We start from the raw sequence: 22,523 nt of genomic DNA on the forward strand, positions 1-22,523 counted from the left end.
TTTTAATTTTAAATTATCAGCAACCCAGATTTTTAAATTCCTTACGATTGACTTTTTTCATTTTGCCTTAGAACCTTTTTTGGCGCTGTGCTTTGTTTGCGTTGTGTCAAGCGATTGGCATCTGGTTCCATAGTGTAGCGGTTATCACGTCTGCTTTACACGCAGAAGGTCTCCGGTTCGATCCCGGATGGAACCAGGAGGAAGTAACTTTTTTTTATTTTTATTTTTTTAAACGCTTACTAAGTGGAGTTTTAGCAAACAAAAGTATATAATATGTTATATATAATTCTTTCGTGTTCATAGTATACACAAAAATCAGTTGTTTTTACTTAAGTATTATTTAGTATTTTGTGGGAATAAAAAACTTGAATTTATGTTTTCTGTCGTAATAAAAATTAATAAACATATAATGAATTTAAAAAAATATATACTTTTGTCAACGTGGTTCCATCCGGGATCGAACCGGAGACCTTCTGCGTGTAAAGCAGACGTGATAACCGCTACACTATGGAACCTGTTATGAGTAGGTCGGCCAAATTTCAGTTTTCTTCAGCAAGCCCGGAAAATTTAAAGCATGCTTTCAAGCTGCTAAAAAATAAAAAGAAATTACGCATAATTCCTTGAAGTAAGAATATAAAATAATTACGTGTGAGTATCATATTTTTATTTAAAAGCCAAGAGCACACAATAGTTATATATTTGTGCCTAATCGGGTAAAATCTTGTTACTACTTAGTTGTAAGTATTATAAAATAAATATAAGTTAGAAAGTAAAATTACAAACACAGTAGTAAATATATTGCACCGTTGTTCAACCTAAAAAGTATGTCCTAAGCAATAAATCAACAAAAACTAAGGTCTAACAAAAAGGAAATTCGCTGAGCAAATGAATCTGAGGCTGTAGAAAATCAAGATTAGCAGGAGCAGAAACCAAAATTGGACGCGCAGACCGCCGAGGACATGCAGCTGGACTAGCAGTCGATTGTCCTTCCAACACTAGCTTCAATATCGCCTGGCAGTCGTCGGTCTGGGCACACCCGAGGTTCGCGGCCTGGCGGATTTGGAGCGCATTGGATTGGACACGCCATCGGTGTTGTAGCTGAGATAGACATGTGAGAGATCGAGGAAATCTGGCTCCTTGCCACTCGTCTTGTGCGCCGAGATGTGTTTCCTCATATTGTTACCCGTGTAGGCCACACACTTCAGCTGCCACTCGCCGATGTCCTCGTTCCAGTGCGTATACTGATTAATCATCGATTGGTACTCCTTGGGCACATAGGAATTTAATACCAGCTCACATAAGGCCAATTCCCTGGATAGGCTCCTGATATTCTCGTATATGCCCTCCTTTTCGCGCTGGTGCTCCTGCTGCTGATCCGCCAGCTCCGATTTCACGCCCATCAGCATCTGCATCACCCGGTGTATCTTCTTGGTAATGCCAGTGCTGGCATCTTGAAGCGTGGAGTAACGCTCCTCAATGTCAATCCTTTCGGTGGCCTTTTGCTGTAGAGTTTGCTTCAGCGCCTCCTCGGACTTTTCATGTTGTTCCAGCTCCGCAATGGATTGCTCTAGCAGCAGCTCTTGCGTCTGGGCTTTCTCCAGCAGATTCTCGCCGCCAACGAGAATTTTACCTTCCAATGAGACTAGTTTATTGCGAAGTGTTTCCTGCTCCGTCTTAGCATGCTCGATTTCCTTCTGATGCTCGTTTTTGCGCTTGGCCAGTTCCTCCTTTTCGGCATCGGTTTTCTCGCGCTTCTTCTTGGGTTTTTTCTCCACAGCCTGGATCGTTGATGATTCCAATTCGATCTCCAGTGGTGCCTCCAGTTCGTCATCTGCTGTATCCTCCTCCTCTTCGGAGCTCGGTGGCTCCTCCTCCAAGCTGTCGCCCTCCTCCAATTGCTTGCGAAGTCGGGCAATCTCCTCCTGAAAGTGACGAAGCAAAGCATCCTTGGGTTCCTCATTGATGTGCATGCGATTTTGGATATTCTTAGCACGACTAGCATAGCGAAGTGTGGATATAGTTTCCATATAATTGCTATCCGCTGGACTAATGGTGGCACACATGACGGTCTTGGAGTTACCACCGAGGGAGTCCTGCAGAAGTCGAGTTAACTTGGAGTTCCGATACGGTATGTGGGTGCTTTTTCCATCCACCAAAGCACTGATCACATTTCCCAGCACCGATAGCGAAAGATTAATCTTGGTGGCCTCTTTAAGTCTCTGTCCACTGGCCTGGGTCTTCGACTGCCTTTCGGAGCCGGCGAGATCCACCAGCTGTAGTTTACCCATCCTTACGTGCTGGACATCACCTTCGCCCAGCTCACTTCTCTCCACAGTAATGGAGAAAATGGCATGGGAGCGGGAGCTCTCCTGGTTCATTTTGGTGGCTCCCACGGCACGATTTTTGTTACCCAAACGCATGATGTTCTCCAGATCATCGGCGTTGTGCACCACATAGCCACTGAGATCCTTAACAAAGACACCGATGTCCGGTCGCTCCTTGACCTCCAGGCTCTTGCCCACATCCTTGCCCAGTAGATCCCGCACCTCTTCGTTATAGATCTCCATGTAGCTGACGCGCACCAGGAACTTCTGATTCTCCTTGGCCTTAGCAATGTGACCAAAGATGTGCGCAAATGCATTCGGAATGATGCCCTTTGTTTGCGGCGAATCCGGATTCCCCGACATGGTATACGTCTTGCCGGTGCCCGTTTGTCCGTAGGCCAAGATGGTGCCATTATAGCCCTCCAGCACCTTGTCCACAATCGGACGAGCGGTGTCCACATAGAGATCCATTTGATTGGAGCCACCATCGAATACATTGTCGAAGTAGTACGTTTTCGGCGGTTCATTGGCGGTGGCATTCGGTTTCATCACCGTAATGGCCCGGTTGATCTTATCCACCGAAATCGCACTTAGCGCTCCCGCGGACAACTCATTTTTGTCCATGGGTCGCGTTCGCACCACCACACGCACATTCTCGATTTCGTCATCGAGTTGGGCCGTTGTTCCCGCATTTGCCTCCTCCTGCGGCATGGCGATCTACGTCCTGGCTTTATTCCTCGTCTAGTGAAAGCTATTAACCACTATTTGCGCTGACCGCACTTAGTGGAAATCAATAAAGGGGGTTTTTTCTCGCATTTGTTTATGCGTTGCTAGGTTTTTTTTGTTGGCGAATCATTAACGGGTGGTCAGCTGTTATCGATAAGTGTGCGAAAAACGGGCGAGAAGGATGCCAGACCAGCGGAAAAATCTATTCATCAGTGAGACAAAATAATTTTATATATTTTTTTTTAAATAATATATATATAAAAACAATTAGCAAAAATAAAAATAAAATTATAATATTGACCTGTGATATAAGCAATCGAAGGTTATTTTGTGAACTGCGATAATTGTACTTATTTTTACTTTTTGAAAATCCTTTTTCAAGGCTTTTAAGAATTTTATAGATATTTCGAAAAGAATTCAATAATAAAAATTAAAATCTTTTTTTGTGATAACAGCGCAGTGAAACATGAAAAATTACATAACAGCAACCAAAAATTTGGCTAAGGCTAAGGCAGCTGTTTTTAGAGCTGTTCTGTCAACTTATCTTATGAAATCATCAAGTGGTTTCTAAAAAATCAAAAAATCCAACTTAATGTCAACAAGTAGTTCCAATTAGATTATGAAGTATTTTGAATCAACAAGTTGGAAAACCGTAAATTCGAAGATATAATAAAGAACATGAAAGAAAAAAAAAACACTAAAAGCAATTAAGGTACACTGTGTAACAAATATTTATTAAAAAAGAAAAAAATAAAAAGTGATATTTTAAATGTATTATTTAAATTATACATACATTAATATCATATTATAAATAAATATCATACAGTAAATAAAAAAATAATAATAAAATAAAATTAAAATATCTGTTTAAAAATACCAAAATATCGCCCCCGCCGATTCCGATTCGCTGGCAAACGAGCGAGTTGCCCACCACCACCTCCGCGAGAGAGCAGCGAAGAAGAGGAAGACGTTGTGGCAGTGGTACTGAAAGATTGATTCGATTGGCGATTGGCTGCCCGCAGAGTTTCCTTAAACGACCAGACGACGCAGAAATTAAAACTCCGGCCACCATGGCAGCGACATTGCGAAGATTCCATGGCTTGAGATTGCTGAAATCCGCGCCAGCACTCAGCCTGCAGCAGGTAAAGATCGTGAACGGCGGATGCAAGTTTTTCAACAGCCACCGCAGCACCTTGAAGGAGTCGTGTGTCCGATGGAGAAAAACATGAAATAATACCGTAAAACATAAAATACAAGGACCAATGGTGCACTCTAGGTGGCACAGTGAGTGGTATCCGCAATTCCAATGGGATTAAATGAACTCGGATACGAACCGAACAATCCAATTATGTAACTCCGTGCAAAAATTCTTACTCTCCTTGGCCGAACATCCAAACTAAATGACATCCGTTCTTTTTGCAGGCGAAGAACCTCTCCTCCGCCGGCAGCTGGGCCAGTGGCAACAAGAAGGTAAGTCAGCTAGTCAGGAATCTCACATATTCCCCCACTTCGCATTTCATAATACCCGATCGGACCTAACCTCAAAACGCGTTTGCTTCTCGGTGACTGTGTGCGGCTGTATGTGCGTGTGTGTGCATCACGAACAGCTGATCGGCGCCTTGGGAGCAATCACCGGCGGAGTGGGCGCCCTTATCTACGCCCTGGAGCAGTCCGTGCAGGCATCTGGCGGCGAGGTGCACTCCCCCGCGCAACTCTGGAACCACAAGGGCCTCTTCGACGCTTTGGACCACCAGAGGTAATCCAAAAAACGGCGGTTAAACTGATCAGTGGTCGGGAACTGGGCATTTCCATCTGTGGTGGAGCTAACTAAGTGCATTTCTAGTGAATTGGTTTAGATTGCTGTCAAATTTCAAAAAGAGTTCTTTAATGATTAGAGAGATTTTGTTTGAAGTATTTTATTTTATCTCAAACTCGCCAATACAAATATCATATTCAATTTAGAAAACGTAGCCAATTTTCCCGGCAAATCTTCTGTAATCTTTAAAAACTGATAACAACTATAGATTAACAACAATACTTTGCTCATAAAAGCTAATCAGAACAGCAACTAGCAGAACATAGAAGATTAATGGATTGTTAAATGGGGATTTTAGTTAAAATTAAAGATATTAAAGAATGTTTTGTAGTATCTGCATATAAGATGGCATTTGCCCACTGACCCTGCTATCCAGTTAGTAACATCATCTCAATTCCTACTTTCAGCGTTCGTCGCGGCTACGAGGTGTACAAGCAGGTGTGCTCCGCCTGCCACTCGATGCAATACATTGCCTACCGCAATCTGGTTGGTGTCACCCACACCGAAGCCGAGGCTAAGGCTGAAGCCGAGCAGATCACGGTGGGTATTCGAATTTTTAGATTTCTAGATCTAAATGTTTCCTAATTGATTTGAATGTCCCCGTTACAGGTCAAGGACGGTCCCGATGATACCGGCAACTACTACACTCGTCCTGGCAAGCTGTCGGACTACTTCCCATCGCCGTATCCCAACGAGGAGGCGGCCCGTGCTGCCAACAACGGTGCTTATCCTCCGGATCTGAGCTACATCGTGTCGGCCCGCAAGGGCGGAGAGGATTACATCTTCTCGCTGCTCACGGGCTACCATGATGCTCCTGCCGGAGTGGTGCTGCGCGAGGGTCAGTACTTCAACCCGTACTTCCCGGGCGGTGCCATTTCCATGGCGCAGGTTTTGTACAACGAGGTGGGTGGCTGATCAAATACTAGTTCTATATTTTCCTTCTCAGAAAGAAACTAATGATTTGAAAACGATATAAGAGAACACGATTGCAATCTTTAATGATTATCCCCTTTCCAGGTCATCGAGTACGAGGACGGCACACCGCCGACGCAGAGCCAGCTGGCCAAGGACGTGGCCACTTTCCTGAAGTGGACTTCCGAGCCGGAGCACGACGATCGCAAGCAGCTGCTGATCAAGGTGATTGGCATCCTTGGCTTCCTGACCGTCATCTCGTATTACATTAAGCGGCACAAGTGGTCGTCGCTCAAGTCGCGGAAGATTGTGTTCGTGCCCAAGGAGAAGTAGAATGTTTGAATTTGATTTTGATGGTGTGAAGAAATGCAGTGTTATCGCGGCTTTACCGACTAATAAAGATAAATCAATTTTAAGCAAAAACCAAAACCACACACAAGTGAACAAGCAACATCCGCAACCACCAAGTCAATGTTCTCTCCGCTGAAAAATATAAACACAAATACTATCCCAATATGCGAGAGCCAGCCAACCAAACGATTCAAAATAAAACTAAATAGCTAAATCTAAAACATCCTTGGTAACCTACTGATGGTAACCAAACAAAGATCGGATCGGAAGATTCAATGAGCGGGGGATTGAGGCTACAAAGACTACAGGAGCCTAGCGAAATGATTGATGGATAATGTGACATTGATTGTGTATAGAATCGATAAATCAATTATGTATTTAAAACAATAAACAATTGACAAATAAACGGAAATGATGGTTGGTTGGAAAATCATTTCTAGGCGGGACATCAAAATGTTTCAATTTGTTACTTGATTTTGTTTTGTTTATAAGTTTTTAAGTAACCCCACTAGATTACATGGATACACTACGTTTTATTGGATTAATTGTTTTATTTAGAAGCTTAAATTAAAGTATTATTTTAATCATCGTTCATCGTTCTGTCCGCTCGATTTGCTCATCGGCTTAGTGTGTGTGTGTTTCTATATATATATATATATATCTATAATTTCCACAATTCAATGATTATAAATCGCGTCCCTCGTCCCAAGCGATTCGGGAGGAAGATTTTCGAAAGAATAGAATATAAAATCAACTACAAAATCGCTTCATCAATGATAAACAAAAAAAAAAAACGTTCGTACTGGCGCCGTCTACAAAAATTGTGTTCGACATGTTGGTTTTATTTAAATTAATATATATTTTGCTTTATGTATATAATTAATAAATTTTTAGTTTAGGCAAAAAAAAACAATAATTACGCTCGGATCTCACGCTGTGATCTTGATTAATCGTTATCATTGTTATGCATTACTTTTCTGTTCGATTAGTTTACGAATTTTCGATTTGAAGTTTTGAATCTGAAACATTCAGGCATTTAACTTGTTTCTTTTGCTGCTGTTTTATTTCTTATTCAAAAGAAGTTCTCATATTTTCGTTTCGTTTTGTTTGGGGACTGAAGTTGAAGTAGTAAGAAGAGTAAGGTAACCAAACACGATGACATAGTTCATGACGGAAGGGACGACGACGACCTCTTCATAGTGACGCTCCTATCGCATTTTTCGCTGCTGTTCCCTTTACTTATAGTATATAGCTTGCATTTGGTTGTTGTTCTTGCCACAATAACCGCACTCGATCTTTATTACGTTCATTAATAAGCATACGCTGCCACCGATGGCAACTCGGCGGAGCAGCCGCCACACAATCTCTTTTTAATTCCACGCACGTGTGGCCACCTTGGTCTTGGACTTTTGGACTGATGATGGTGGTTCGTTTTCCGGCTCTTACTGGGTGTGGATGCTGCTCCCGCTCGCGTTGCATTCGATGCTGTTGCAGCTGCTGCTGGTGTTGCTAACGGATGTTGTCGACTAAAAACAGCTACCTTCTGGCGGCTGTGCCAGCTTCAGGTTCTCTTTCATGGTCATAATCCTACGGATTTCCTGCAGCATCGTTTTTATATTGTACTCGCGACTCCATCTGGCCAACATCTGAACTGATCTATGATCAACCTGTTGCAAATTCAAATATATTAGCATTCGTCGTTGTTTATATGCCACATTCGATTGCTTGCACTTACCACGCCATTGTTCTGATTAATGCAGTTAATGTTTACTTTAGTTATAAACCGGAGCGTTGGTGGCTCATCCGGATAGCGTTCGCCGCACTCGATCTTTAGTGAATACATTCGATTCTCGAATGGTGTCTGTAATAAACACAAGAGTTTGCCATTAGCTTTAAATGATTCTTGAATGATTCAATACTCTGTGCACTTGCGGCCAGAGTGTCGATGAGTCAGGCGCTCCCATTCCCCTTAGTCCACCGCTTCTCCACTTTAGTTGCCAATGCAACTAAACCAAGTTGGGGCTCTGTTAGAAGACCCTGCCACCCAAACTCCTCAATGATTCATGCGGCGGCGCGCGCAACACTTCTAGACTATACAAAAATTAAATGCAAATTTAGTTTTCCGCCGCTTTCCTTGCTAGTAATTCAAGGCTAGAGCCTTGTTTTCCCCAATAAATGCATGTAAAGTGGAATATTTTCTTGTGAATAAAATAAGAATAAATTAGCACGAGCGTTTCTATACCTATATTTTCTAGCAATAATCCCAGATTGCAGCTTGTAGTTTTCATATAAGATTAAAATCTAGCAGAGGTACATTTTATATTCATATTTACCACATAAGAAGCTAATGAAGCCAATGACTTTTGAAACCCACACTCACAATGAGTTGCATCAGCGGTGCTAATGAAATGCAAATATTATCAAATTCCATCGCACTGAAGAGATAAACTGCCTTCAAAGATACAAGGTGCTATCCAAACTGAATGGTCTGCGCAATCTAAGCGATAAGATGTCAATAATCCTACAGAATTGCCTAATAAACCGGGCTTATCTGGTGACGTAGCGAGGAAAGTCCAATCGATATGGAAACTTACTCTAGGCGGACCGATGATCATGCCGATCCAGTAGGTGAGCGTCATGTCGTCGTCGTTCTCCAGGCCCCACGATATGGTGCCATCGCCCACGCCCTTCTGGCCCTGATCCAGCTCCTCCAGTAAGCGGAAATTCCGTGGCACCACTGCAATGTGAAACGGCAAAGAGGTGAGAACTCGATGACATAATGCATTTTCACTGAAAAACTTAAATCTTTAAATATAGTCATTAAGTTAAATGTCAGCTTGTTTTTAATTTTCTGGTTGGCGGGGCAAGAAAGTACTTAGCTTTCTAAATAATTATAATCACGGGCTCGTACAGATAAGATACATATATATAATTATAAACGACAGTTTTATCTATTTAGAAACAAACTAGTAAGGACTGTTCTACACATTTTCTATGGTATAAACCATTTTCGGTGATATTTCGGCGACTTTTCCTCTCAGTGTGGGGTCATATGGGTACGTGTTGTTGTTGTTTTGCGCTCTGCTTCTCGTGTTGTTTTTGTTTTCGGCCGTGTGACTTTGTACGCATTTTCGTGCAGAGAACACAAGTCAAAAAAAAAAAATGCGAAGCGCAGATATTAAGCACGATGGGCGCGGGGGGAGGGTGTGTCGGCGGGGGCGGGGCGAAAGCATAATTTCTGCATTTGCAAAAACAATCCAGGCAAATGTAAATGGCAGCTAATTTAATTAGAAAAGACAAGGCAGCTTGCAAAAACGCAAGTGTGCAAAAAATAAGGAAAATAAAGAAAAAACTTTAAGTATGAAGGCAAGAAGAAGAGCGTGCGCGAGCGAGCGAGCGAGAGCCACATAGTGAGGAAGGAGCGGGGATGATATTTCGGAAAATGTCAAGTCACGAAGCCCAATTGCAACGGAGTTTTTCCAACGCCAAACGCGGCCAAGGAAAATTGCAAGAGCAGCGTGGTCCGCTGGCGAAAATAAATTTCCATTCGCCCATTTCGCTTTTATCGGCTTTCGTCTTTCGCCCTTGCTTTCGTCTTCTTTTTGCCCGTTTTGCACCACACACACAATCACATTGCGGTCCGCTTGTCGGGTCCGTAGCGGCGGAAAAATCGCCGCCGGTCAGCGGGAAATGCAGAAAACGGATGGCCAACAACTCCGGGCGTGCGGGGATCGCATTTTTAAGCTGCCAAATTGCTAATTTATCAATTTTATTTCTTACCAACGCCGGTACTTGATGTATTCGCCATTGTGGTTAATGCTAAGTGCTAAAATACCGTAAAAGTGTGCTAACGCGTTTCCAGTGCGATGTGACCAGTGCGGTTTAGGTTTTGCTTGGCTTGCTTAACAACTCTGATTTTTACACCGTTAACAGTGGTAACACTTAACAGCGCCGTCAAGTGCAATATTTGGTCACTAATTAAAAATCATTATTTAACAATATATAGCATATTCTCTGAAAATAAAAAGGAAATTTAATAGTTGCATTAGCTGATAAGTTTGTCATAATATATGGTCATACCAAAAACGGCAGCCAGCTGCTCTGCTATCAGTGCTGTTAACTAACATGACACTCTGTCCAATGTTAACGCGTCAGCTTTTTTAAAAACAAACCAATTGCAACCGATTAAATATTAATTTGCGAATATTCTCGGGCCCATAAATTAATGCGGAATCAATAGGTGTAACGACATGGAGAGCTTGTACCACCAAACCAACAATGTGGTAAAGGACATCGAGCGCGATTTCCAGCGACTGAGTCAGCTCAGTGCCCAGGAATCGCTTGACGTGGAAAACGGCATTCAATTGAAGATTACCCAGGCGAACGCGTGAGTTCTACAATGATATATATTATCCCAAGAGGAGTTTGTATTATTAAATAAATCTTTTGTGTTTAGAAACTGCGATCGGTTGGATGTGCTGTTGTATAAGGTGCCACCTTCGCAGCGACAAAGCTCCAAACTTCGTGTGGATCAGCTGAAATATGACCTGAGACACCTGCAGACATCACTGCAGACGGCGCGGGAACGAAGACAGCGACGGATGCAGGAGATCTCCGAGAGGGAACAGCTGCTGAATCACAGATTCACGGCAAACAGCGCGCAGCCGGAGGAAACGCGCCTGCAATTGGACTACGAACTGCAGCATCATACGCAGCTGGGTAACGCCCATCGGGGTGTGGACGACATGATTGCCTCGGGCAGCGGCATTCTCGAGAGCCTGATCTCGCAGAGAATGACGCTGGGCGGAGCGCACAAGAGAATCCAGGCGATAGGCAGCACACTGGGTCTGTCCAATCACACGATGAAACTTATTGAACGCCGGCTGGTCGAGGATCGTCGGATATTCATCGGAGGAGTGGTGGTCACCTTGCTTATCATCGCCCTGATCATCTATTTCCTAGTGCTCTAATCTGAAGACATCGCGTTTAGTTGAGTTTAAATTAAATGTACTCTATTTTGTAAAATGTTAAATTAACAATTGATCAATTGTGGATTAATCCTCGGCCTCCAGTGAGATATTGCTGCCGAACCGCTGGTACAGATGAGCCTTCAGCTCGTCCATTTCCGCCTTGATAACCTTCGCCTTGGCCTCCACGCCGGCGATCTCCTTGAGCACCTGCTCCTTGGTCTCCTTCAGCATGTCCTGTGTTTTCTCCAGCTTGTGCGAGAGGAACACCTCGCCAACCAGGAACGGTATGTCCTCGTCCTCGTCGAACAGCTCAATCTCCTCCAGCGCCTCCTCCAAGCTCTTCAGCTCATTGCGCTTCGTTTCCAGCTCCGCTTTGAAGTCATCCATGCGGGCGTTGTGCTTCGCAAAGCGGTTGATCCGCTGCTGATCCTCGAAGGAGATGTGCACGTCATCGTGCTGAAAATGCGATTTAAAATATATATCATAAATTTCAATTGAGCAGATGCACAGAAAAAACCATGACAAAGTGAGGTTACTTTTCATCTTAGTCAGCTGTCCTTTGATGATTCACCCATACTCACGTTCTGGAACACTTTGTTCGTGCCGCTCGCTACTTTTGCTGCCATTTTCCCGTTGGTTTTAATTAATTTAATAAATAATTTATGATATTTTACAAACAGTTGCTGTTTTCGGTGCTTCGCAAAAAATTTTATTTGTTTAACATTTTAGTGTTGACAAACGGAGAGCAGTTAACAGAGAGAACGAGGCGTTAGGCTATTTTACAGAAGTGATTCCGCTTTAGCAATTTATTGTTATATCTTCAGCACTTATATTTATTTAAATAGTTATGTTTAATTTTTTATGACTATGTTGAATATAAAATATATAAAATATTTAATAAGTAGGGTTAATAATTTAGATATTTGCTACCTTTAATTTTGTCACTTAACAGTGTAAGTAACGTGTAAAAAAAATGATTTTGTGTAATCTTACAGTGGAGTACATTTAAAATGTACATATCCTGTGTAAAAACATTTTCAAGTGCAGTTACTTTTTAAAAACAAAAAAAATTTGCTAAAATTATATGTCCTATGCTTACATTTAAATCGAACTATTTTATAAATAGGTAAAATCTAACTTCCTTTAATTTTTTTTTAAATTAGTAAAGTATTAACAAATAATGCAAATTCAATGAGAGTAATTACTTATCAACGTTTTTTTTTCCTACTCTTTAGTATGTGGCACTACAAAACTTAACGAACGAATAAAAAAAGCGTATTAATTGTTTCTGTGATTCAGCCATATTATTTTCGCCACGAATTAAGCCTACCGCACACAGCTAATTAGTCAAAGTTATTATTGCTTCCTTTTTGGCCATGCGATTGAATCACTAATTGTTTGCACATGTCACAAATTAAGCAAAAACTAATAAATTATTACAGTTAATCGCCGTAATTAAACGGGATTTCTTCGCACGATGCAATTAAATTTCACTAACACCCGCCTCCACCCTTATTTTCCATTCCCTTTGAATCCGCATTAAACTGAGTATTTCGAATGGCGAATGCATTTGCCACTTTCATTTCCCCTTTTCGAATATTATCAAAATATGCAAATGCAATTAGACACAAACTCGAGATTAGCCATCGAGGTAGTGGGAAAGTGCAGGAAGTGATAGTGTTAATATCCTGACGATGACTCCGCTTATCCTTTCGCTTTTCCGCCGAAAGTCCGTATGGACATTGTCAGTTCACAAATTGAAATAATTTCGGTTTTAGGCAAATAATTGCAACAAAAGGGGGGGGGGAGATCTATAATAATATATATAATATGGACATTTTTGCTGCAAATTGATGTCTAATTTATTGCATTTGCATCGCATCAATTGCAATTGCGCCATGCAAAAACGATGTTTGCTGCAACAAGTTGTCCTTTGAGTTTTATCCTAGGTAACGAACTTGTGTATGGAAAACTTCATCAGCTTATTGCTTTAGCATCGCAATCAGATTATCCTTGAGATTTCCTTTAAGCAAACATTTCGAACGAAGTTGCTGCAATTTATTATACCCTTTTATCGCAAAGTAAAAGGGTATATTATATTCGTTGCAAAGTATGTAATGAATGATAAAAGGATTGAATACGAATTTGTTTGCATTATTTCAATGATTCTTGCTTGAAGCTTGTTTAGTTATATATTTATTCTACGTAAAGTTAATCGAATTCATTTTTAGATTTGCACCGAAAATGGTTACACCTTTGGTTTGCATTTCCATTGCTGCCTTCGATGGAATCCTTTCCCATTGACCCACATTCGGGTCATCAAGTGATGCCCACATATGGACAGGATTCTTGCAAAAAGGACTCGCTACGTCCCGCATCCTTCGGCCATTCTCCTCCAGTGCGTGAGTCCTGAAACACGAGGGAAATCAAAGGACATGGCGTCAATCAGTTTTCCACTAAACCAGGCACACATGTCGGTCACCTCCTGCGGGCTCCGCTGCCTCCCCTCCCTTTCTGCGACTCCTGTGGATTTTGCCTCTTTTCCCAATCTCCATCGAGTGGAAAACTTGGCAGCAATTGGCGACCGGCAGTTGAAGTATGACTACCTTCTTTCTCGCAAAAAAAAAAAATAGATAGTTAAACTTTGCTCTGCTGGGCTATTGATGTATTTCGACTGCTTGCAGTTGGTATTTACATTTGCCCAACTATTTCATTGTTTGTCCATTTTGCAGGATGAATGTGCTTTGATTTCGATTTCATTGCACACAGGTGCGCACGAGGACAATTCGGTTCGGTAAATGCTGTTTGATCCAGGCAGTCAGTTGTAGTTATCCTGTAGTTTGGTCCTTGCACTCAGAAAAATGAAATTTATGTTTCATTTAAAAATATATCATATATACAAAGAAAAGAAACATTAAGAAATGTAAGAGAAACACACTTCTTTAAATATATTATATATATACATATATATTTATATTATATTATTATATATATAAAAAATACAGCTTCTATAAACTTTTTTGTCAGCATATGCACTTGACTGCGTCATTGGCCTTTTATTCTATAGTTGAGATATGCCAACTTTTGTTTATTTCCAGCTGCTATTTGTGGTTTGCCTCAATCTCCCCGGAGAGCCGATGTCTACAACAGAAATTGTTTATGTTTTAATGGGAATTTGGGTACAAAAAAAAAAAAACAACACATATATGCTTTAAGTTGGCCCGTTCGAATGAGCCAACGCCATGAAAATCGAGTTAACATATATCGGCTCTCATTTCGCATTCCGTTTTCGTTCCTCTTGACTTTTTCGGATTCGATTGCAATTTGTGTTATTAAAAGCCGCCTCTTGGTGGTGGAAGCTCAGCTATGGCTTTAATGCGTTAATTTATCAAGCCAGCAGCAGACTACGGACCCATTTCATATATGTAGACACTCATTGTATCTCCACATGAGAGTCACGTTTCCCCGATGAGAGGCTTCAGCTGGATTTATGGCCTCACTTAGAGGTTGTCCCTTCTGATGAGGCGGAACTCGAGTTTTGTTAGTGGATCCTCGACAGGTGGCATAAGTAGAACGAAAATGAATAATAATGGCAGCTACACATATATGATTAACCCTGATGACTGATAGGCCAAGTGGAATAAGCGACACTTGGCTAATGTGCTTATAATGAGGGTAAAGTTGATCGAATATGGTATGGTCATTAGGTTGGAAAGTTTTGCTAACTTTGAAGTGCAATTGAAATAAGTAAGAAAATACAAAGCTGCAAGTCAGAAAAATAATGTCAAGGAAATGAAATAACTTCTTTGTAACTTCATAGAAATAGTATTATTAATTATTTTGTTACATTTAAAGCAGTTTCTTAAATTTTACCCCAACTTTCTGCATCTCCATTGTTGCTCTGGTGACTGCACTTAATTGAGTTTTTGGTTAATTATAAGCGGTTTTGTTTTTAATGCCCCAACATTATGTGCACAACCAGCGGAAAATAAATGTTCTTGGCGGGCCACACAAAAAGGAGCTGCCTGGAAAAACAGAAATTGGGGGAAACTGCTGAAGTCTCATAAATAATACATGGTGGTTATCACTCTCACTGTAGCATTTTGTGCTGTTCAATTCATAAATAATGAGTGAGTGCTAGGTGAACTCCACAACGCCATGCCTTTGAAATGCAAATAAAAGGTATTTTCCTGGCTGAACTTCAGCCATCGCATACCACATGGCGTATGCGCAATCCACCTTCTCTACCTTTGTATCTTCTATATTCGTTTTTTTTTTTTTTTATTATTTTTCGATCAATTTTACAATTGAATTGAACTGTCCAGAAATATGTTTGAGATATGTTCGGGGCAAATGTGTATACAAATTTTGTTGCCCCCGGGCCAAAAATATGAATTGTCAAAATCGTAACGAGCTCTCCGATGTCCGCCCGATGTTTTTCAACCCGTTTCGCTGACATCGACTGCATTGAAATGTCATAAAAATTGAAACACGTTTCTCGTTGTGTTCGCTGGAACAGGAGTCGTCTTCCTGTATCCGAAATCCACCATCCTAACGTCGCTCCTGAGCTCGACTTTTGAAAATGGCATTTTGGATGGTGACACTGGCCTGCAATGTTTCTGCCTCTGGCCTGCTGCTTTGCATACAAATAACGCTAATCTTTGGCTGGCCAAGCCCATTTCCCAGCCCATCCGTGAGCCTTTAGCCATGGCTATAACCATACACACATACATACATATATGTACATATACATGCATACATATATTCGTTAACCCATTCCGCAGCTTGTGTGTGTGTCTGTGGCTGATGTTCCGACTTGGCCCATTTCGCTGATGGTGCAATTTTGCACTTTACACGTGGCCAGCATCCATTCCTTATGTGGGCGTTGGCGCTTTTGGGGCGTGGCACACGTCTGGGCTACCCGGGATATTATGAAAATTTATTGTTTTACGTGCGAGTAATTTTGGGCAATTTTGAGAGACTGCGCCAAAGGTCGGCGCGTCTAAATCAATGCGCAAAAAATGCAGCCATCGAGTGGAGTTCCCGAAAAATGGGCAAAAGCTGTAGTAATCCCAACTGCAGCTCAATCAAAATGCTCAGCGGAATTTAAATCAAAATTCAAATTGAGCATCAGAATATGATGCTATGAGTTTATAGTATTCTATTGATTTATTTGTAATGCTGTTGATTATTAAAATTTTAATCAAATTGAACACACTTGCTTGCCAGCGAAAAAAAAAAACATTTACCATATCCAACGTTTTTATGTTTAGAATGTATCTGAGCATGCATTTAATCTGCCATCGAATTTACATTCAGTTTTTGGTTTATTGTTGACTTAACATGAACATGGACCATTTGCCTGGTATTTGACAATGGATATATATGGCTATATTCGCACTACATATCCATCGCTCTCTGGCTGTATTTATTAGTTAAACCCTCAGGCAGAAGAACAGAATGCTTTTGTTCCGCAAATGACAATGCAAATAACAATGGGGCAGAGATTCAGATTCTTGTTTATTATGCAGCAATTACCATGGGGGCGTATACGTGTTAAGCGTAGGCAAAAGATAAATATTGTCCTTTGGACAATATTTGCTCAGTTGCCCGACAGTTTTTACCCCAGTCCATAGACCACAGCAACATCTCCGCAGCGAGAAGACAAAAACTTTGCCATAAGCGCACAACATAATCGTGGAATTATCATTACGGATTTGCAGCTTTTGTTTTACCATTTCGAATTTCGTATTCCCATTGGTGGTCAAGTCGTCAGCTTAGGTTCCATTTTGTATCTTGTATCTGTTGGCTACTTGTATCTGCTGAATGCCCACGAGACGCATTTCGAGTTGGCAAAAGTTGCTGGACTGGTTGGACTTTCGTTTTATTTGAATATTCTATATCTTAATGTAAGCATAAACCTTTTTATTGCACATTTATGAAATGGCATCTTCGTGACTTTTGGACATTGCGAACTAAGTTTCTTACGTACACTAGTCAATGTTGCTAAAACTTTTGTATTTACTTGCAAAACATTTTCATTAACAGAGCCAAGTGACAAGTCTTGTGATAGTTTAAGAAAGAGATTTGACAAAGATTTTCAAAAGTTCGTTTAAAAGTTCGTTGATTGCTGCTTTTTAGACAGAGGAATTATTGTTAGCAACAGTGTTTTGACAAATATCTACCATTTACTATAATATTTATTTTCTTTTTTATTTAGAGTTTCATTACATTTGCCTTAGTCTGTTTGAAATTAGCATAAAATAGAAAGAAATTAAGTTGTCAACTTCATCAGGTTCAGTCAATTTCTCCATTGCTGTCTTGTTCAATTTGTTGCAATTTCTGTCTCTTGAGTGATTTACAAGATTTCCAGCCATTCTCCAAGCCAGGAAATCCTCGATAATTGCACTCACTGTTCACATTTTTCGTTTTTCGTTTTGTGCTTCCAATGAATTTCAAGTGGATTACAATAATTCGCTTGTCGTCCGGGGGGACAGGAAATAGTGATCCTGATCGGAAGTTGAGTGGGTAGTACCCACAATTGCCCACCGAATTAGTGCGCTTTGTGTCATTAGTTCTCGTTTCAAGTTGGTTGAGGATTTGGATTTTAGGGGAATGGATATGGCAGTGAAAATGGGAGTGGAAATGGGAGTGGAAATGTGGGAATGGAAATGGGAGTGGAAATGGGAGTGTATATGGAAGTTAGTAAGCGGCAATCAAGTGAACGCACTCATCAACCGGAGAACGCAAAACTAACCACTTTGGATGCTCCCTTTAGCGTTTTTCAATTGCAAACATTTCGGGGGTTTCCCCATTTTTATTTGGAATTTTTTTAGCCAGCTCTTGCTCCATTTTGAACCCTCTCAACTGCTCTTGGCCCTTTTTGAGGCTTATCAAAAGTGCTCGGTCGTCACAGTGACAGATTTCCTTTGCCTGTTATTTTATGCGCAAAGGCCGGAAAACCACAGTGAAAAACCACTGTTTTCAGGCCTTTTGGAGCTTTAAGCATAACAAAAATAGAAGCTTCCAAAGAATTAAGCTGATTAATGTTGTGTGATTTTACTTGAAAATCCAAATAGTTGATGTACAATAAATTAGCACTTAATAAACGTTTAAGCTAAAACCAAATAATAAAGAAAATAGTCCCATAATTTATTGTAATTTATAGACAAAGAAATATTTAACTGGAAATTGATACATTTTGAAAATAATTTATAGCCAAAGGCATATTTAAATCCATTTAGTTCCAACATTTTTCATTCATTCCAATCGTTGGCTAAAGTTTAGTTAACAACTCAACGACGCAGTCATCAACATCCTGACAATATAATTTATTTAAATTCTTCTCCTTCTCGCCAAATAAAAAGAGGAAGCCAACTTCCCTTTCAGAAGATTGATGACTTCCAGCGACGACAGCCACAGGTGTAGGTGGGCTATATTTGTGCTGAGCATATTTATGATGAATTACCTGAGTCAGCTGGTCTATGCTCTCCATTAGATTACTTTCCATCATGTCACGCTCACTTTCCCCAGCTGTCAATAAGCAAATGGCAGCGATAAATCCTCACCAGCCAATATATACATTTATATCTTGTCGATACTCCGCAAATTGTTGACATTTTAATTGAAATTTATTGGGCCTAAGAAAGGCCATTTTGTTCGGTCATTTTGAATGAAATGCCTGCATTCAGCACCTGAACACCTGACAAACGCACAAATAGCGAGCGGATATTGTAAATAAATTAAATAATACATAAAAAGTTTTCCATTTCCATTCATCAGCCATGACAAATTCGATTCCAAGTCAATGGGCGAGCTGGGAAAAGCCGAGAAATGCAACTGCGCTGAATTGAAGGCAGCTCTAAACTTGTCCGATTATAAATCAAAACTTTCGATTTTCCCCGGCTTTTTTTTTTTTGCTTTCCGGTTTGCTTCTAGGCGACTTCCGGTGCCAGCAGCTAGACAGAATGTTGCTGGAAAAACAGGAGGGAAACAGGCGGAAAAGGGAATTTTCCAAGGCGAAGAAACTTTCACAGATGAAAAGAAGCGAATAAACGACAATTGATCGATTTTAAACTTTTGAGCAATGTACATAATGCGTATTAATATAGCTCTTCATTGTCTACTTTTCTTTATCAGTGTCTGACTTCTGTCGAAAATAGTTGCTACAATTATTTAAACATTTAAGCTACACTATTTATTACCCCTTGAATGATATTTCTGCGCCTAATACTTTCGTACATTAGTTAACAATTTCATAACTAACTTTTAACCTTTTATATTCACCTGCCGAGTTGATAATAAAAATGGAATATGGAAAAACTAGTTTGGCAACTGGCCAAACCGCCAGCACAGCAAAAAAAGTATCATAAATTACAGTTGTCAACTATTATGAGGGCAAAACAAGTGAGCTAATCGAAAAGGGCAAAAAAGCAAAAAAAAAAAAAAAAATGTGCAACAAAATGCCATTAAAGTTTACAACTTGTTTTGGGAATTATTTACAGCAGAAGTGAATCGGGCAAAAAACAATGGCAGATACATTAAATTAAACATGAACACATGAATGCAGCTCAATTACGGCCATTCGTGTCCTGAAATTATTTATTATCTATGAACCTTTAACTAACTAACTATGAACTATGGGAAAATATATTTTAAAATATTTCCTAGGAAATTCAGATGATGAATATTTACTTGTGAAAACTTTGAAACCTTTTCATTAATATTGCTATAATTTCAAGATTTAATTTTGTTCCTTTACCGTAAATTTTCTGGGAAAAAGGACGTGTATACTTTCTCGAAAACCGAGTATATTCTTTGCGTTTCCAACTCATCAGACAAACGAAAGAGAATCCGTGCTGTGACACTTGAAATTGGCCACGTGTCTGGGTTATTTTTTTCCACCCAAATCTCAGCCTGCTCCCCAAATGTGTGTCACACACATTCCTTCGTCTGTATATGCTCGGAATTATAATGAGAAACCAACCAGAAATACCTCGAATTCTTCCCTCCGAATTTGCTTTGTTCATTTGGCACACGAAGAAAGTTAATTAGCGGAGGTAAATATTGAATATGAGATACAAGTGGAGATAATTGAATTTCGTGTGCAAAGGAAAGTGGTGCGCTCATAATTGAAAGTAAGATTATTATTTTTATTATTTTCACATAGCAGATTGTGCAATATTTATGTGGCTATATATGTAGTTAGTAGTGGTGTGAGAAATTCTTAAAATATTTGAAAAGCATATAGTAAAAATTTCCCTCTCGTGAGCAACTCACTTTCCTTCAACTGGCCGTAAAAATGATCCCACAAGGTAATGATAAAAACGCAAAGTGAGCAGCTTGATAATCAGGCACTCAATTATCCCCTAAGTTTTCACTAATTGCTTGGCTTAAAGTCAAGTAGTAGCGGGCAGACCTTCAACCTCTTTTCACTACCCCAGCCCGCCGATGCAGCTGTCACTTTTGAAAAGTTGCCCTCGCCGAGGAGTTGAGGGATTTCTGCGGGAGCTGTTGCAATATTTTGGCGCATAATTCGTTCCCTGTGCTGTATATAAAATTTAATTAAGACGCATAAAGTTTTTCACACTTTGACACAAGCCCCAAAGCATATGCTCCTCCTGCTTCTCCTGCTACCCCATTTAGCCCTGTCCAATCTCGACCCGATCTTGCCCGGCGCCGTCTTAAGGGAAACTACTTTAGTTTGGCTTTGCGGGGAAACTTTTGGGTTTTGGCCAAGCACAGAGTTGCTGGAAAAGGGGCGCATCATTTCCTTAAAACACGGATAAAAATATTTAAATTTGTATGCTATGCATATCCTTAAATCAAGAAACATTTGGAACTGCTCATATTAAAAGCGTTAATTAATTTACTTTTATACCAGAGAAACAAGGAATCAAGCTATGACTGCAGGTTAACCAAAATGTATTTCATAAAGTACTTAAATTTTATAGAAAAAATTGATTGCTTAAAAATAACAATATATAAACAACTTTAAATGAGTAGCAAAAAATTTGCACACTAAAACAAAAATTCTTGCAAAAGAGATTCCATCTCAATTTGGCCGTTTTTTACACTTTCTGCATCAAGAATTTTTGTAATTGAGTTATTTAATAGCTTAATGCATTGCATTAAAAATGCCTCAATATATAACCCATATTATTCTATTTTTTTCTCAGTGCAGCTGCATGCTGGCAAAGCGGGCAAAATTATTCGCCCCGCTGAGCTCTTTTGTTAATTATGCCACGGCTCCTGCAGGTTTCCACTTTCCACGCTGCGCTGCCACTTTCTTTTGGCTGTTTATTTTTGTTGGCAACCGCCAAAGTTTTGTTGCACAATTTGCTGCTCAAACAAAGCCAAAACAATTTAATTGTCACAGTCGACGAAGTGTGGCAACCAAATTGCATCTTATAGCGCGCGTGGATAAATAGCTCAAATTGTACGGATTAAACCGAAACCGAAGCAAAACCCATATGTCTCGCAAACTTTTTCAATCACTCGTGTAGTCGGCAAAAAGCGTGTATTTCGGAAAACTCACTTGGTTTTTCAACCTTATGCCCGCCCATCGAACATGGACCACTGCTTTCTGGTTTTTGTCTTTGCTTCGGTCACTACTAATGAGCAAGGACATTAAATGAAAAATGTTGACAACTTTTCGGGGCAACATGTTTTCGTTGCGCTTTACAGATTCTCACTACATGTTGTAATTGATTTGCCTCGACTTGCTGCTCTGTTGTTGTGGCTTTTCAGCCTAGAAGGCGGTCCAAGTCCTTTCCCATTTCGCAAACAAACAAATACAAGGCTAAAGGAGGAAAGGAAAAGAAATGCCTAAGAGCGGCACTTTGGCAAGGAGCCAAAAAAACATTGCGCCCAGGACGAGGACTTTTGTGTTTTTATGTGAGCGCTGACAAGAAGGCACCCGGTAAAAGGCAAAGATACAAAAAAAAAAAAAAAAAAAAAATGAAAAATATGAAGGAGTAGAAGGAAGGAAAACTGTGTTACAACTACTGAAAAACTTGTTATCTTAATGGATATTTTGTAGTTCGTTTGTGGCCAAAATTGACTCACTCATTGCTTCTCCGCCCGCTGCAAGCTATTTTGTAGTTGAGACAAAATGAAAAAATATTTTTAACAACTTGCATATATGAAATTTAAAACGAAAATCCTTCGAATAATACAAAAAATCTTCCCACTTCATAAGCACGGTATATTTATTCTAAAAAATTCAGAAAAAGTTTGACCCCATTACCTAATTTAATTATGCAATTGATTTGCTGCGCAGCCAAGTTAATTTAATTAAACTTTTACCTTTTACCTGCGAAAATCGAATTTTCCCTTTGTGGCAAGCTAATGAATCGGAAAGCGGGCATTCAAAATGAACTGAAAACTTCATCCACGGCAATTAATTCCAGTTGAGCTCAAGTG

At 40.2% G+C, this 22,523-nt stretch overlaps 5 protein-coding genes, 3 long non-coding RNA genes and 2 other non-coding genes across 15 annotated transcripts; 5 read left to right on the forward strand and 5 right to left on the reverse strand.

The window, feature by feature from the left end:
* Positions 1-123: 123 nt before the first annotated feature.
* On the forward strand, positions 124-196 carry tRNA:Val-TAC-1-1 (transfer RNA:Valine-TAC 1-1). Its single transcript has one exon. It is a non-coding gene; the product is annotated as a tRNA-Val (tRNA).
* A 246-nt stretch (positions 197-442) lies between these two features.
* Positions 443-515, reverse strand: tRNA:Val-TAC-1-2 (transfer RNA:Valine-TAC 1-2). Its single transcript has one exon. It is a non-coding gene; the product is annotated as a tRNA-Val (tRNA).
* Positions 516-644: 129 nt separating this feature from the next.
* Positions 645-3,173, reverse strand: Klp64D (Kinesin-like protein at 64D). Its single transcript, NM_079210.3, has one exon. The coding sequence runs from the start codon at positions 3,033-3,035 to the stop codon at positions 1,002-1,004; it is 2,034 nt and encodes a 677-aa protein (NP_523934.1). The 5' UTR covers positions 3,036-3,173; the 3' UTR covers positions 645-1,001.
* An 818-nt stretch (positions 3,174-3,991) lies between these two features.
* Positions 3,992-6,579, forward strand: Cyt-c1 (Cytochrome c1). 2 transcript variants are annotated; one of them, NM_139701.2, is made up of 6 exons: positions 3,992-4,192; positions 4,473-4,520; positions 4,658-4,806; positions 5,274-5,406; positions 5,476-5,769; positions 5,884-6,579. In NM_139701.2, exons 1-6 carry the CDS (start codon positions 4,121-4,123, stop codon positions 6,109-6,111), a joined length of 924 nt encoding a protein of 307 aa, NP_647958.1. In that variant the 5' UTR covers positions 3,992-4,120; the 3' UTR covers positions 6,112-6,579. The 2 variants fall into 2 exon arrangements, with proteins under 2 accessions (NP_647958.1, NP_001246637.1); NM_001259708.2 differs by having other exon boundaries at positions 5,884-6,203.
* Positions 6,580-6,664: 85 nt separating this feature from the next.
* Positions 6,665-10,006, reverse strand: Uev1A (Ubiquitin-conjugating enzyme variant 1A). 3 transcript variants are annotated; one of them, NM_168117.3, is made up of 4 exons: positions 9,135-9,342; positions 8,724-8,866; positions 7,865-7,990; positions 6,665-7,796 (listed from the first exon to the last, which is right to left on the reverse strand). In NM_168117.3, the coding sequence occupies exons 2-4, from the start codon at positions 8,766-8,768 to the stop codon at positions 7,656-7,658; spliced, it is 312 nt and encodes a 103-aa protein (NP_729062.1). In that variant the 5' UTR covers positions 8,769-8,866; positions 9,135-9,342; the 3' UTR covers positions 6,665-7,655. The 3 variants fall into 3 exon arrangements, with proteins under 3 accessions (NP_729062.1, NP_001286940.1, NP_647959.1); NM_001300011.1 differs by lacking the exon at positions 9,135-9,342 and adding an exon at positions 9,910-9,963 and having other exon boundaries at positions 6,931-7,796; NM_139702.4 differs by lacking the exon at positions 9,135-9,342 and adding an exon at positions 9,910-10,006 and having other exon boundaries at positions 6,967-7,796.
* Positions 10,007-10,235: 229 nt separating this feature from the next.
* On the forward strand, positions 10,236-11,162 carry Membrin. Its single transcript, NM_139703.4, has 2 exons — positions 10,236-10,516; positions 10,586-11,162. The coding sequence occupies exons 1-2, from the start codon at positions 10,380-10,382 to the stop codon at positions 11,097-11,099; spliced, it is 651 nt and encodes a 216-aa protein (NP_647960.1). The 5' UTR covers positions 10,236-10,379; the 3' UTR covers positions 11,100-11,162.
* On the reverse strand, positions 11,122-11,789 carry Pfdn4 (Prefoldin 4). The gene is made up of 2 exons (NM_139704.2): positions 11,681-11,789; positions 11,122-11,555 (listed from the first exon to the last, which is right to left on the reverse strand). Exons 1-2 carry the CDS (start codon positions 11,723-11,725, stop codon positions 11,184-11,186), a joined length of 417 nt encoding a protein of 138 aa, NP_647961.1. The 5' UTR covers positions 11,726-11,789; the 3' UTR covers positions 11,122-11,183.
* A 1,356-nt stretch (positions 11,790-13,145) lies between these two features.
* On the forward strand, positions 13,146-14,093 carry lncRNA:CR44515 (long non-coding RNA:CR44515). 3 transcript variants are annotated; one of them, NR_124793.1, is made up of 2 exons: positions 13,146-13,209; positions 13,331-13,929. It is a non-coding gene; the product is annotated as a long non-coding RNA:CR44515 (long non-coding RNA). The 3 variants fall into 3 exon arrangements; NR_124795.1 differs by lacking the exon at positions 13,146-13,209 and having other exon boundaries at positions 13,331-13,501; positions 13,565-13,929; NR_124794.1 differs by lacking the exon at positions 13,146-13,209 and having other exon boundaries at positions 13,331-14,093.
* A 934-nt stretch (positions 14,094-15,027) lies between these two features.
* On the reverse strand, positions 15,028-15,417 carry lncRNA:CR44516 (long non-coding RNA:CR44516). Its single transcript, NR_124796.1, has one exon. It is a non-coding gene; the product is annotated as a long non-coding RNA:CR44516 (long non-coding RNA).
* Positions 15,418-21,594: 6,177 nt separating this feature from the next.
* lncRNA:CR45743 (long non-coding RNA:CR45743) lies at positions 21,595-22,188 on the forward strand. Its single transcript, NR_124797.1, has one exon. It is a non-coding gene; the product is annotated as a long non-coding RNA:CR45743 (long non-coding RNA).
* Positions 22,189-22,523: the final 335 nt, after the last annotated feature.

This window comes from Drosophila melanogaster, chromosome 3L, assembly GCF_000001215.4.
Source record: "Drosophila melanogaster chromosome 3L".
Lineage (NCBI taxonomy): Eukaryota > Metazoa > Arthropoda > Insecta > Diptera > Drosophilidae > Drosophila > Drosophila melanogaster.

Bases quoted from the DNA above. Each gene is read 5' to 3' on its own strand.
- Klp64D (NM_079210.3), bottom strand. From the start codon at position 3,035: ATGCCGCAGGAGGAGGCAAATGCGGGAACAACGGCCCAACTCGATGAC.
- Uev1A (NM_001300011.1), bottom strand. From the start codon at position 9,937: ATGGCGAATACATCAAGTACCGGCGTTG. The intron at 8,867-9,909 runs GTAAGAAATAAA...TTCACATTGCAG, and splicing joins TACATCAAGTACCGGCGTTG to TGGTGCCACGGAATTTCCGC. The intron at 7,991-8,723 runs GTAAGTTTCCAT...TGTTTATTACAG, and splicing joins TGATCATCGGTCCGCCTAGA to ACACCATTCGAGAATCGAAT.
- Membrin (NM_139703.4), top strand. From the start codon at position 10,380: ATGGAGAGCTTGTACCACCAAACCAACAATGTGGTAAAGGACATCGAG. The intron at 10,517-10,585 runs GTGAGTTCTACA...TTTTGTGTTTAG, and splicing joins AAGATTACCCAGGCGAACGC to AAACTGCGATCGGTTGGATG.
- Pfdn4 (NM_139704.2), bottom strand. From the start codon at position 11,725: ATGGCAGCAAAAGTAGCGAGCGGCACGAACAAAGTGTTCCAGAAC. The intron at 11,556-11,680 runs GTGAGTATGGGT...TCGCATTTTCAG, and splicing joins CGAACAAAGTGTTCCAGAAC to CACGATGACGTGCACATCTC.
- Cyt-c1 (NM_139701.2), top strand. From the start codon at position 4,121: ATGGCAGCGACATTGCGAAGATTCCATGGCTTGAGATTGCTGAAATCC. The intron at 4,193-4,472 runs GTAAAGATCGTG...TTCTTTTTGCAG, and splicing joins CAGCACTCAGCCTGCAGCAG to GCGAAGAACCTCTCCTCCGC. The intron at 5,407-5,475 runs GTGGGTATTCGA...TCCCCGTTACAG, and splicing joins CTGAAGCCGAGCAGATCACG to GTCAAGGACGGTCCCGATGA.